The 14,990-nt window shown below is 41.6% G+C and overlaps 1 protein-coding gene across 1 annotated transcript in view; it reads right to left on the bottom strand.

Moving 5' to 3' along the window:
• Window positions 1–6,019: 6,019 nt before the first annotated feature.
• Window positions 6,020–14,990, bottom strand: part of arhgef40 (Rho guanine nucleotide exchange factor (GEF) 40) — a 52,631-nt gene continuing 43,660 nt past the window's right edge. The window contains exons 25-27 of the mRNA XM_023282522.3: window positions 12,334–12,443; window positions 10,070–10,113; window positions 6,020–9,860 (exon numbers count right to left, since the gene is read on the bottom strand). Of these exons, the coding sequence (XP_023138290.2) occupies window positions 10,087–10,113; window positions 12,334–12,443 (137 nt within the window). The 3' untranslated portion in view covers window positions 6,020–9,860; window positions 10,070–10,086. The remainder of the gene's footprint in view (window positions 9,861–10,069; window positions 10,114–12,333; window positions 12,444–14,990) is intronic.

The following is a 14,990-nucleotide window of genomic DNA, read 5'->3' on the forward strand; positions in this document are numbered from 1 at the left end:
GAAGATTTATAGTAGATCATTACTTTTAGAGTTCAGGTATGCTTGGAAAAAAATTGTGAGTCAATCTGACAGCCACTATGAGCTTACAGCAGCCACATTACTAACTACAAGGCCACTGACCAAGGCCAGCACCCTATCTCCTCATTTTCAGGAAAGTGGTCTGGATCCAGTCTGGAGTTTACTGGGTTCTGCCTGTACCCATGCTCCACATCTCCACCAAGACTTGTGAAATTTGACTTGATAGTTTTTGCAAAGTGGTCGCAGGTGCACATCACAACAACTGCACGAACATTAACACAATTTGCATAAGCAAATTTCTTCACCGTCCAATTTGTCCCGTCATTGAAGGGATGCAGCTTAGGAGTGCTCCCTTATCTAAAGCTATCAAGTAGGTGTCCCACGGCTGAAACTGTATTTCTTTTCCTCCTGTCAGTTGCCTCTCAAAGTCTCTTTCTAGCTTCAAATGTTAATATCCTCTTCAAAATAACCAGGTATACTTTAAATTAAGGATTTATTTTAAGAAAATTGTTGTCAAGAGTTGGAATAGATTCTTACATGTTGAATTTAAGTTCACCAAGAAAAAATAATATAAAAGGGTTGTTTTTTCATAAAACTGACTATATTACCAACTAGAAAGGCAATCAAAGAGCACATCCTCCACCAGGCTTAATGCTCTATCTCGCAGTTTTAAGAAGAGTGTTCTGGATTTGCAACAAAATTTCATGTCTTCTTCCTGTGCCCATGTTCCATGTCTCCACTAAGTTTTATAAAATTCGGCCCAGTAGTTTTTTCATAAACTCTCCGAGAATCAGACAGACAAACAGCACTCTGCTCAGTCCAGTCATTTGGAATTACAGACGGGAGGACATTTTTTTTCCAAATTGGGGCCCTCATCATTATGTTGTACTTGATCCCATTTAAGGGTCAACCGTAGACCTTTGCGTGGACCCCCCTGGGAGTTGGGTCGGGGTCATGTGCACCCTTTGAATGAACCCTCATGGTGGCCAGAGGAATAAATAACTCGGGCAGAAAGTGATAAAGCGCAACAACAAAGACTTGCTCAAAATAACTTTTAATTCTCTATTCAAACCACGACCGTGACCTTTCAGGGTCCAGCCTCAACACCTAGAATGCGAACAGTTGACGAAAGCATCGTGAATGACACAGATAACTGATTGGGAAAATAGAGCAAAAGTGATCTCTGACATATGTTGCATATTTGTAAGTGGCTGAAGAAGAAAGACAGCGTAGCATTATAGTCCCTTCTGTATACTGTTTAGCCCCACCTGATGAATTCAAGTTGAACAGTCCCTCTCTTTTTAGTTCTTTAACACACCAACTTCTTCAAAAAACAAAGCATTCAGCTTAAGAAAATAACCAGCTAAACATTATTTAAAGCACATCAACTCCTTCTTCCTCACTGAGAAATGCAAAAACTATGAATATTCAAGTATGGATCCTTTTAAATACTTGAAGACAAGACTTTTCTGCTGCTTTACCAGAAAGTAAATTCTAATTTTATGTGCATTCAAGTTTCCACATCAGTCGTGTGAGCTGCATATTGGACAATAATTGGTTTGTGATGTCACAAACCCCCACAGAGAAACTTTCCTCCTTCATCAGACAAACATAAAAACAGTGTTCTGGTGTCAAACTGTGCATCATTCTGCACAGTCAAACATCCGAGCAGATCATTTGACTATTCTAGCTGGAAACAGCTGATTTTTAATGGAATATCTACATAGGGGTACAGAGGAACATTTCCAGCAACCATCACTCCTGTGTTCTAATGCTACATTGTGTTAGCTAATGGTGTTGAAAGGCTCATTGATGATTAGAAAACCCTTGTGCAATTATGTTAGCACATGAATAAAAGTGTGAGTTTTCATGGAAAAGATGGAATTGTCCTTGTGACCCCAAACTTTTGAACGGTAGTGTAAATTACACACAAAAAAATCTAAATTACCACTTTTATTTAAGTTGCAGTCTATAAATTCAGTACCCTCATAGACTACATTGATGATAAAGCCAAAGCCAAAATGTTTCAGCCCACATGGATAATATCTATTTTCATCACTTGTTTCAGTGTCAGTATCATCCACCAACTCTACATTCCCCAGACCTTTCTTGATTTAGAACATTGTCGCTCCAAATTGCATTTGAAGTTAACTGGAATATTTTCAGTAATTGTGACCCTTAGGTTTTTTTATCTGCTCCGTCTAAATCAGCATTTTAAGGTCTTGAATGCTGAGTTCAAGAACAACTTTGTTTTTCCCCGCTGTTCGCTGTCCTATTCTCTTCTCCCAGTGAGTGCCTTGGATAAGCGGGTGTTCTGTTTAAGGGCAAATGACAAAAGCGGAGATTCAGACCTACAGTACGTGGGCCAAGGTGCGTGTGAAGTGGCAAAGCCCACGCGCCTCTTCCACCAGCTCTCAGCCTTTATCAAAGAGAGTTACGGCATGAGATGCAAAATGTATCGCAACAACAAAAAAGTCAGTTATGAGACCTGAAACGCTCATCGTTACATTTACTTCCATTTATAAACGCTCGGATTTTCTTCTTTTCAACATTGCGGCGTTAGTATGAACAGCACTTAGATGTAACCTCTGTCTTTGTGTATTTGCATTCTTCACAACGTACAGAAAGAAATCAGTTAATTGTGAGTCTGAATGTTTCTCAGCTAAAGCTTTGGTTTTAACATTTAAATGTGATGCGCTCACACAGTGTGTGAAGGTAAATGTTGGCTGGGAAATTCAAATGTCTTTGCTGACGCAGAACATATCTCCTGGATCAGCCATTGTAAGCCCGCTATTGTGTATCTGAGAGTGACTGACTAAGTCTGTGCCATATGTGCAGTGCATGCTTGCCTCAGTGTGTGCACATAGTAAATCAATGTGTGTATATGAATGTGTGTCTGAGCACATTTTGCACGTCAGCAGGTTATATATGTGTATACAAGTGCATATATGCATGCTCTGTCTGCTGACGTCCCTGCAACTGTACTCTGTGTGTGTGTGTGTGTGTGTCGGCCTTGTGTGTGCGTCGCCCTCCTCTCTGTCTGTTTGTGTTTGCGTGTGTGTGTGTGTGTGTGTGCGCTCGGTACATATGTGTACGTGTTTGCGGCTGCCACAATGGCATCATCACCCGCCCCTGACGCTTTGATTGTTTTCTCCGCCGCAGCAGAAATGCACCAATTAATATGCAGAGAGTGAGTGAGACAGAGATGCGCGCACACACACACACACACACAAACACACACAAAAAAACAAAACAAAAAAAAAATTAAAACAGCCGTGAGGGAGGGAGACGAGGAGGGAGGTGCGATGGAGTGAGGTGGGGGTGGTGGTGGGGGAGCAGAAGAGATGGCACAGAGAGAGAGGGAAAGAATAGGGGAGATGAAATGAAAGATGAGGAAAGTATGTGTGTGTGAGAGAGGAGGGGGAGGAGAGGGAAAAGGGGGGAGAGAGATGGAGTGAGATAAGGGGCGAGGGTGGAGGGGAAGGTGGGGGTGGCGTAGATGGAGGGGATGAAATCTGATAGATGTTTGAGTAAAAACAAGAGATGGGGAGGAAGAAAAAGAGTGAGGGATGTGGGGCTGAGGTGAGGAGGAGGAGGAGGAGGAGGAGGGATCAATATGTACATATTCAGTGAGATATGGTGGGAAATCAATTGAGAGGAGGGGAGGAGGAATTGATTTGGGGGGTGGGGAAGGTGGTGGTGGTGGTGGTGGTGGTGGAGGGGGTCACAAGGAAGGAGGGAGGGAGGGAGGTGATGGAGGAGGAGGAGGAGGAGGAGTGCAGAGGTGGAGTGATATGTGGCTACGGCTGCTGTCCTTTTTGTCGCAGTGTCAGGGTATTGATACTGTAATACACTCCCCCCCACCACCTCCTCCACACACACACACACACACACACACCATCACCCCTCACCCCCCATCACAATGCTGCCTTGACAACGGCTGTCGCGGCGACGCCTACTGGCACAATGCAGCCACAATACTGAGGGCACTGAAGCATCACACACACAGAGTCAGAGAGAGAGAGAGGCAGAGAGAGCAGAGCAGGCCAGAAAGAAAGAAAGAAAGAAAGAAAGAAAGGAAAGAGGGGTGGAGGAGGGATGCGAGGAGGGGAGAGGTGGAGATTAGGAGAGGAAGATGGATGGATAGGGAAGGAGAGGGAGAAAGGGATGGAGATGGAGGGAGGGAGGGGGGGGACGTGGATTGATGGAGAGACGGGAGCGAGGGAGGGACGGAAGGAATGAAGGAGGGAGGTGGAGGACAGATATGGAGGGATAATATTACATGTGTAAAATGCCGGAGGGTGTGTGCCCATAGAAACATGTTTAATGGCTTTTATGATTGCAGGGAAGGTTGTGTGAGGTGGTTTTTTTTTGTTGTTATTGTTGTTTTTTTTGACCGATTGATATATGCAGTGCGTGTGTGCAAACAGCAAGGTGTTTATGTGGATCTGTGTCGGATGACAAATATATGATGATAACTGTGTTTATATCTCTCTCTATATATATATATGTACTGTATGTGCGTCTAGACACACGTGCAATGATACAAGTGTGTGATTATTCTTCCATTTCAAGAATGCTAATGTATTTATTGCACATTGCCGCTGTTCTTTTGAAAATCCACAAAATGCCACCTTTTCACGAGGCATTTTTCGTGCGTTTTCTCATCTAATCGCTTTCTAAACTTAAGAAGTCCGAAAAACACATAAAGGAGCACTCCTTCCTTGGGGTTATGTGAGAAATTTAAAGATCTGTGCTTTTCTTTTGGACACATTTGCGACGATGAACCAACCTGGAATCAGGGTTCACAGGTTTTGCTTTGGTGCGAGATTGTTTCCTCGGTGCTTTAAATCACCGGGTGTCAAACTTGGATTCAAAAGCATGAAGGAAAAAAAAACAGAAGAAGAAATTAAATCAAAAAACAAAACAAAAAAACACACACACTCTTTGCTCTGACCTTCCTTCACCAAAATGTCTGCGCTGGCATATTACTGTATCTCCCCCCAACATGCACTCTCATTTACAAAAGAAACGCTTGGCTGGCTGCCTATAAGTCAGTTTATCCGCGTGAGATGACCAACGTCCCTCTTTTTCTTTCTCTTTTTTTCTTTTCCCCCTTCCCTCTCTGACTATCTCATACAGTGTGTGTGTATGATCTATAGTTCCCTGCCTCCCTCCCTCTCCCCCCTCCCTCCCTCCCTCACCCTAACCCTTCTTAATATGATGTAAAAAGCTAATCGCATGCAAATGTCTGTTGTCCCGGTAACCGGGCCTGAAAAATCCCTTTGATGTTTCCCCCGACTCATTCTCTTCACGTTCTCTTTGTTCGCCACAGTCTCGCTGCTTTGTCAACATCCCCCCTTTTACCCCGCTCGCTCTCTCTCCTTCATCCATTCCGCAGCTCTCTCGGCCCTCTCTTAGTTCTCTAACGTTAGAGAGAGTGAAGAAGAAGGGGAAAAAAAAGTTCTAACTCTACTTTGTGTCTCCCTCTTTCTATAAGCCCCCCTCGCCATTCTTCCTCTCGTTTTTTTCTTCCCTCTCCCCCTCGTGCTCCTGCTCTCCCCTTGACTGTGCCTCTCTGTCTGTCTGCCCCTTCGCCCTCGCTCATTTCCCATCATTCCCACCTACTGTCTCCTGTCCTTCTCCGCCGTCGCTCCCTTTTCTCTCTCCCTTCAGTTCTGCCCCTTCCTGTTGCTCCCCCTCCTCTAACTCACCCACCCTTTATCTCTCATCCCTCCCCTCCACGTCCCTCACATGCACAGATGGACACACTCTCCAACTGCCCTCCCTTCCTTTAGAGAATTTGATCCCTGGAACTATTTGATATGGCGCTGCACTGTAGTTATCTAATCATTCTGGGTGTTTTTTTTTGTGCGAGTGTGAGGGCGGCGGCACAGCTGGCGTTCACAGAAGAGACCCCGCACTCATTACAGCCGGTTCTGGGGGGTTACAGGCCTCATTTGGAGGTTAGGCCTGCGACAAGGTTCAAGCAACAGCCTCGCAACTTCAATCCAGTTTTAATTCAACACAGAAAAGTACAAAACAATTATCAAGTAAGCACGACATGCATTTCCGACATTCCACATCGCTTCCAAAAAAAAATGTAAACATCAGGGCAGAGTGTGTCATACAAAAAGAGCAGTAAGAGAGAAGTTTCTATACATGAACACTGCCTCGAAAATGGCATAAAAAAGTGAGATTCTGCATATGACAATCTATACTGCAGCGAGAATGAAAGATGGTGTTCATTACATTGCTTCCAATATAACGCAATGTACCAAACAGCTAACGGCTATGAAGTGTACAGACTCCTCCACGCCAACAAATTACATATTGATTCAGAAGCGGCTCAATAGCCATTTGCAATTTCTGAATTTGGATGCAGATACGAAACGTGCTAAATCTGATAACGGCGCCAAACTGCTGCCGCTGCAGACGCGAAGCTTGACCTCCCGCTGCTGCCGGCTTTCACTACCTGCAGGTTTCATATTGTACCTAAAGCATGGTATTGTTTGATACACATGCTGTCCAATCAGACCAGTGACTGCACGATTATTGGTTTTACTGACTATGCGCTTGCTGTCATAAAATATTAACTACGCTTTGATGTGAAATATTGAAATACTAATACCATAGCACAAAATGACAAGTTCTCTACATCTTATCCACCTTATTTGTATATGTTTCCTTGTAATTCATTTTGAGTTCTGAGAGTTTGAGTAGACCTCAGCAGTGTTTCTATTCATGGGCCTCTAGCTAGTCTGGGAGAGTAGTTGAGGAAGTGGAAGTTATTTTTATCTCTTGTTCCATGAGATATCTGAAAGGAAAAGTTGGGCATTTTAGGGAATACAATTACTCTTTGTAATGCTGCCAGTTAGATGAAAAGACTGATAGCATTCTTGTGTCTGTGGGTTATATAAAATGCTACAGCTAGAAGCGGGTTAGCTTACATTCGCACAAACACTGAAAGCAGGGGGGATATTTTGTGCTCACTTAAAACTACTAACACTTAAGTAATAACGTGGTATTACTTGTTCCTTTGGTTTATTCCAAGTATCTAAAGTGAAACAACAACACATTGGGGTTGTACCTGGGAACAGAGCTAAGCAGCTAGTTCCCTTTGTTTCTGGGCTTTACGCTATGCTAAGCTAACCATGTGACTGCAGTTTTACTGCACAGACATGAAAACTATCAACAAGCGCTTGAATAGGTGAATATTTCTAGCCTTATTTCAGTCCTTTAAATGCTTTCTGATTATTAAAATTAAAATGTTATTTCAGCTATGCTAACCATCTTGAGCTAATTGCTGATAATGAGCAAAATCAACTAATATTTTTTTGTTAACTTAATGTAAATACCAAAGTTTTGTACATTTCAAGTTGAGCTATAAATATCTAGTTTATATTCACAGCTGATTTTAGCATCTTGACTGATTTTAGATCATTGGACTTGATATATTATGACTGAGAGTTTAATCAACTCATTAAATCAAGTTTTCAAAGAAACAAGACCAGAATGCCGGCAGACTTCCCAGTATGCATTGTTTCGGTTAAAACTCTCCCGAGATGCTTTTTTTTTTTTTTGGAGTTTGAAGAATCCACAATTAAAACTTGAGTGTCATTTGAGTTGTGGTACATCCTGCTGAAAACAGTACAAACCATGAGGAGTTTCAACACTTGCAGGTGATAGTTCTTGATGTCAAACATGGAGCTCACACCTTAAGTTCAGGTGTTCCTTCGAGAACGTTTCTACGTCAAACAGATTTTAAATGAGTCACAGCATACAGAACAGGACGTTACAAGTTTTGGGGCTGCATTTCTAAGACTTGATTTCTAGGACCCTTGTATTTTTTTACAACTATGGGAATGGTGTATTGAATAAAGAATAACATTTTGGATCAAGATGGACAATCAGAATGAGAATCAAGTTTTATTTCTTAGTGGATGTGATGGTAACAGGGCTGTTGTTGCTTGCAAATATCTGCTTGAGCTCTAATGACCGCAAAGGCCATAGTATATGATTTCACCTTTATTTCACCTCTAATGACCCAATTATACAAATTCGATAAATTCCCCAACATGCAGTTGTAGCAGCTATGTTAAAACATCAGACAGAAAGTACTATTTGGGTGGAATAAACCTTTAAAATCATAAATTGGAAACCTTAAAAACAAGGGTCCTAGAACTGTGGTCATAAAACTGTAGCCGCCTCTGCTGCAGAAGCATAATATCGTTTAGTGGTGCTAATATGTGATTATTGTTATCTTTAATCCTTTATTTAGTCTTAGTGCTAAGCTAAGCAAACCAGCTGCTTTCTGTGTTTTTATTAAAATTTAGGGTGACCGAATCATGTCAATAATTTCAGGCACTTTTTTCATGCTCCAATCTTGAAAACTCAAATTAATTTCTAAAAAAAAAAGCTGAAAATGATCTATTTGGGGCATTCTAGTGAAACCTCTTCCTTTAAGCAGAAGCTAAGGGTCAAATTTGATTAAACTACCTCTTCAAAAATAATCAGATGTAGTTCAAGTCTTCTGACCGCAAGATCAAAACCAGTAAAACTGCAATGTATCACACTGAACAGATCCACCTTTCTCCATTTTATGAAGAGAGAGCATTCCAGTCAGGAAAGCTGAGGCTGAATGTAAAACAATATCTCTTTGTACACAAATCATCATTGCACAGACACCCTTTTTATACCTTTGGTATTTAGACTATGGCATCATATATGAAAAAGGTATGGCATTAAATTCATTATCAAAACTTATCAGTACACTGCAGAACATTTTAAGGCACCAAGATGTTGCTGATATAAGTTACACTTTAAAGAAGACTAAATACCATTTTTTTGCCTTATAAATCCTAAATAAGAACAATTAGCTTAAACACTTTATCAGATTGTATATCACTCAGATATGATCGTGTAAATCATTCCCGTTCTTCATCAAGGCAATGCTTACTGTACGTGTTCAGATAGAACCTTGCCTGTCGTTGATTCAGCCACTGTGCCAGGCTCTAAACCGGCCACAGTGACTGTGTGAGCATGTGAATGTGAACAGTACTCCACTGTCTTACAACAATAAGAGTGACTGCATGTGTTGGGGGACATTGTGTGTGTCACTGTGTGTGTGTGTGTGTGTGTGTGTGTGCATGCTCACACCACCCTTGCCTAATTTACATAGATGCAATCACACCTAGCTATGCCACGCATTTTTACACAGGCAGGAAAATAAAGCCTACAGTACTCCATTCAGCGTTATGAAAATGACAAAGTACATAATACATTCTAAATCTGCAATCCTACGGTGGATTTACGCCCTGCATATTACTTCCTGTTTATTATCAGATGCTGGAGCATGTGATGCGTACAGTCAGCCAGCCAGGCAGTCAGTGGTTCAGACCAAGTGGTTTGGCCTAGTGGGGAGCCGTGGGGCAGACAATGGCCGCACTGTGTGGCTGAAGTGCCTTTGGTGTCAATGACTCTGCCAGCAACTGAGACTGGCAGATCCAAAATGGCGGAGCACGGAGAGCCCTGCTGGTGCTTGTCATGCTGTAAACAGGGCAGTTTTGATCCTTTTTGGAGGCAGCTTTTCTTTGGGGGGTCATATCAGAGCTGGGAGGTTTAGAAAGCAGCGCTGTGCTGCTCCGCCTAATCTGCTGGCATTTTATTTATTTTAAGGAGGTGAAGGGGAACAAGGGGGGAACGAGGACGGAGAGCAAGCATGTGGGAGAAGTTCAAATAGAGTCGGAGGGTCTCGCTTTTGTCTTCTTGCTCCTCGAAGTCTGGCTCGGCTCCCCCAGAGGTGGAATAGAGATGTTTAAAGCTTCAAAAAGGTCCAGTTTCTGAATGTAGAAAGTTACAGAAAGAGAAGATTAAGAGTTATTCATTTTATAACCATTCTCATGAGGAAAAAAGCAAGCAATCAGTAAGAAGTGAGGCACCACAAAGAGAGCAAGGCAGGATGCAGTGACATTAGCAGCAGATGTAAAGAGATCAACAACACAGAGGGGAGAAACATGAAAGAAACATGTAATAAACAGAGTAAACTTACTGTTATTGAGATGACAGTCACACAGCTGTGGAGGGAGACTGACTCTGTGGAGGAAGAAACAGTCACATATTATATTCCACACTTAAGTGTGCGTTCCAGCTGAGGCGTGCACGTACGCGTGCACATCCGGCAGTCCTCCCTCTGTTGTTGAATATGTGCATATCGCTGTCTGCGTGTTTGCACTATCTGTTTGGGCTGCGTGTGTCCGTCTGTCTGTCAATCTGTTCCCAGCGCAGTCTGTTTGCCAATCTGTCATATTCTGTTTGCTAGATAAGGAGATTGAGAGGATGTGTGTGTGTGTGTGTGTGTGTTTGTATATGTGTGCACACAGAGCAAATTCATTTAAACTTACCATGGAGATGGCAGGCAGGTATTGCTGTTTGCTTACAGCTAGATGTATGCATTGTGTCCTCACTTTTATAAACATATTGGAATGCTTCCACTGTTTGAAGGACGCCTTTTTTTTTAATAGAAAAATTACCTCAGTGAAAGTGTTGCGCCTTCATCATAATGTCACCACTAATCACAGACATATGTTGCACACAAATGGTGACATTTTCTTCCATAGTCTATACATTTTTATTAATCATTTCATCCAAAGAGTCCTGGGAGCTGAGGAGTCTCAGGGAGTGAAGCAGTAATTAAAAGTGTCATTCGAGAACTCCTGTTTGCTTCAAAAAATCTTTTATGTATAGCATATAATCTCCCTAATAGAAGAAGGAGTCTCTGGGTGCTTGTCATTAGGCTAACGTATCTCCTCGCTTCCCTCTCTTCACTCTCTTCCCAGCAAGGATGTGAGGGAGATCAGGACAGAGGAGCTGAGGCTGCCAAATGAGAAATCCCTTTGTTTCACAGCATCAGTCTAAAGCGACACCAGTTACTGACGAACAGCTGTATCTACTGTCGAATCAAAGCTACGCCCACGACGGTGCAGCTTTAATACGTCATGCTACTTGATAAAAGACTTCTGCGCAGGATACACCTGTGTTTCTGCACTGTAAGCTCTTCTTGAAGCTTCCTCTCTGTTCATTTCCTCAAGGTGCCTTTAAGGTATTGGAAGATCCTCCAATGGAACAATGAAAAGCAACCTGTGTACGTGTTTGTGTGTCTGTCTGTTCTTTGTGTTTCTCAACAACTGCTTATCCAATCCACTCCGAAGTTGGCAGGTGTATTGCTGGGCACCCAAGGAAGTGCAGTGTCAAGTGTGAAGTAGTTTTGGATGAGCGGTTCTTGAGAATGACCATCATGACTTTATGACAATGGCATGTTGCAAAGATGGCTGCACCTTGGCAAAGAATGGATTAACCCCAGAAAGAAGCTGTAGTTGGAAAACCTCATGATGATCAGAAGTGTGAGAGTGTTTTAGATTGTGACGCACACCTTTACAACTGCTATGCACAAAAAAAGCATCCTGCAATGCTTTGTCAAGACTGAATCGATGGACAGAACCAACCTGTCGCCACAGTTTAAATAGGCACTGATATATAAGAAAGGACAAAAATAAATACCAGAAAAATTAGAAAACCAAAATGGGGTTATGAATACATCTCATCAAAAAAAAAAAGAAAAAGAAATGACTCTTGAGGATTAAGCTAATTACTGCTAACAGATTAGGAGATGACAAATTTCAGGCATCTGCTGTCTGAGATGCTGACCATATGACTTTACCATCTCTGATTTGAGTGCAGCTGGGAACCTCTGCATATCACATCATCCCTGCTTTCTTACTTGTCCTCTTTGTACTGACTAATATCAAATGAAAGAAAAAAGAAAAACCTTGCCTTTATCAGACAGCAGTAGTGGAGAGATGTAAAGAAATATGACAAAGAGGAAGGATAAGTTCACGGTCAGCATCTTGAGATCCACTTAGTCTCTGGTAGACCAGAGACACATCACTTTGTTTAAACCTTACAAAAAAATGTTCATTTTAAACTAATATTGATACTAATGACAGCAATAATCTTATGTTTTAGCTGCTGTTAAGCTTGTCTTTAACCATGTTCAGCATTGCGCTGCATTGGTACATCCCTATCTGAGGACTTTTTGGTAAATGCAGCAGAAATATAGAGATTCCAAGAAAACCTTCTGCCTTAAAAGAGACCCTGCTTCCAGCGGGGAAAAAAACCAAACACATTTATCACCTCACATCTATATTTAACCGTGGTAACGTGTCGAGTAATTTCTGCAAATACAAACTGCTCCCATTCAGCGTGGGATCACTAGTACCACTACTTGTGTGGTACATGTGTACATTGTGGGCCCACCTGTGAGTAGCTTGTTGATCCAGAACTTCTCCTGGGGTCCCTCCCAGATGCTGGGGATCCCCCCTCCTTCTGACTCCCAACAGAGGAGGAGTCTGAGCAGCTACTGTGGACTGCGAGACACAGAGAGAGCGTGTGAGAAAGTGTGGAAGAGAGGTGGTTACAGGTTAACAGATAGCCCCAAGTGTTAAACATCATTCACATGTGCTCTGCTTTTCCAAATAATGACATCATCCAGGAGGAAAGCATGACTTAAATGCATGTTTTTTGTCCCATTTGCATTGTATTGCATTAATGCACTTTTTCAGAGTGAAATTCCCTCCATCTTTATGTTTTATTCTAATGAAAAGAAGGTGGAGATCAGGTATGGGAGTGACAAAGAGAGGAGTCAGAGTGAGAAGGCATTTTTCTCACCCTGTTCAGTGAATTTCTAACACCATGGTCTGTCTCAGAGGACAATTCATGCATTGAAATCCTGAGCTGTGCCACTCAATGAGACACCTGGTGAGCAGTATGTGCATTGCACTGAGCCATGAATGGGAAATCACTTTGGCTCTGGGGCAACAACGGCCTTTGGAGACTGAATAGTGAGTCTGGAATCTGAGGAATTGTGCTAAATTTAAGTGTTTTTATCCAACGGCTTTTCAGTTTGTCTCAGTGGACAGGCCTTGTTTTGAAGGGGAACCGTCAGATTTTGTAATATCATGATCGATTTGCATGATGATAACTTTTCTTCACCCTGCCTCTAATGGTTCTATGTAACAATTATGTGCATTTTAAAGGTTGATTTATGACAGTGTGAAAGCTTTCACTGCATTTGTTCCCCTGTTAAAACTTTAAACATATGTTTCCAGTAAAATTGTCGAAGATTTCCACCTCAATTCCACTGTAGCTACTCTGGAAATACAACAATAGGGCTGAGTTATATCGTTAAAATCCATATTATATTGGATCAAATGATGATGCATAATATTAAAGATTAGCTTGTAGAAACAAACCCACAGGGAATTAACATCAAGCTCTGAAGTTTAGCACTTCTCAGCTCAGTTTTTTTGCTTCAATACTTTACTGACAAACCCTAAAATCCCACAATATGCTCACTGCACAACACCAAACATCAGAGAGAACAAGTTAGGAAGAAGCTCATGGACAAATCTGAGCATTTATCTACTCAGGAGTTGATGAAGATGAAAGTAAAATAAAAAATTATCAGATTACATTTTTTTTAAAAATGGGGATTTTCTGGCCTAACTAGGCTGAACTGCAGGCTGTGTTTAAACAGAGCAGGTAGGTGACAAATATGGAGACATAATAAACACTTAGGTAGTAAAATATCTGTAATATGTAGCGTTACCATGTTGATTCCAGTACTGATGGAAAACACGTGTGGTTAAAAATGTTGTTTGGATGATTCCAGCTTCATAAATTATCAAAGAAATTGGCCTTTTAATGATTTATGGTATTATAACTGAGTTCTGTCTCTTTTTTATGGTTGTTCTATTTCCATAGAGGTGCAAGACTTTATATTGCAGTGAAAAGTGAGCCCACAGTGAGTAAAGAAATTCCAGAAAGTGCCTCATGTTCAGAAGGTTAAATCTGAAAATAATGAGTACTTGAACAGTTTTGATACTTTAAGTACATTGTGCAACTATTATCATACTTTTATGAAGAAGAACTGAATCCAGGACTTTTACATATAATTGAGCATTAATGCATTGTTGTTTTGTCAGAGTGCCACTAATAGTAGGTCATATCATTATGATGTAAAGAGTAATGTTGCTTCATCACCCTCTACACGTGATTAAGAAAAGGACAAGAAATACAACTTACATCTGAAATAGCTGTTTAAGCACAGCACCCATGGATGTTTATGGATACAGTTTAAAAAATTAAGACAAAGGTTGTCACTCCTGCATCTGCCTTAAAAACAGTTAAAGGCAGACACAGCAGTGGAGGTTGTGATGGGATTTGATCAGAGCTAGAGTAAAACGTGCTTCCATGGCTGAGCTTTTTGACTGCGCTATATATTCTCCGCAGGCATGTCACAGCTCTTCAAAATTTCTCAGTGTGAGACAAATATCAAAAATTCATAGAGTAGCCTCGGGGTGCAAGATTGAAAAAAACATGTACCACATTATTACCTTGTCACATGGGGAGATACACCCAGGACCCGTTTTGTTTCCTGTCTGTAATCTCGGGGCCACATCACTTTCGGCTCAGAGAGCAAATTTGAACAATCCAGTAATCCAATCTGGTCACATAAAACCCAGCGATGTCCTGAAGACACAGTTTGAGCTGACAAATGGTTTCTGTGTCTGTGAGGTGAGTAGTGGAGCAGTGTGGTTTAAACTAAAACACCTAACTGATATCTGGACTTTATAGTCTGTCGTATTTGCTTTTGTGTTAAATTTGTGTGCAGCACAGAAACTAAAAGCAGTTTTCCCAAATTCAATGTATGCACATGGGATTTCAAGCATTAACCAATCCCTTGAACGAGCTGAGTTATGACTTTGGGAGCAGTTTAACAAAGAAATTATGTATGGTGGCATCTTGCCTTTCTCATAAATAAAAAGAAACCGATGTCTGTCACGTCTCACTGCCAGAGATGGCCGGCCAACTTTTTCATACAATAAGCAGTGATGAGTAGAATAACTGTCACA

This window comes from Amphiprion ocellaris, chromosome 23 (assembly GCF_022539595.1).
Source record: "Amphiprion ocellaris isolate individual 3 ecotype Okinawa chromosome 23, ASM2253959v1, whole genome shotgun sequence".
Taxonomy (NCBI): domain Eukaryota; kingdom Metazoa; phylum Chordata; class Actinopteri; family Pomacentridae; genus Amphiprion; species Amphiprion ocellaris.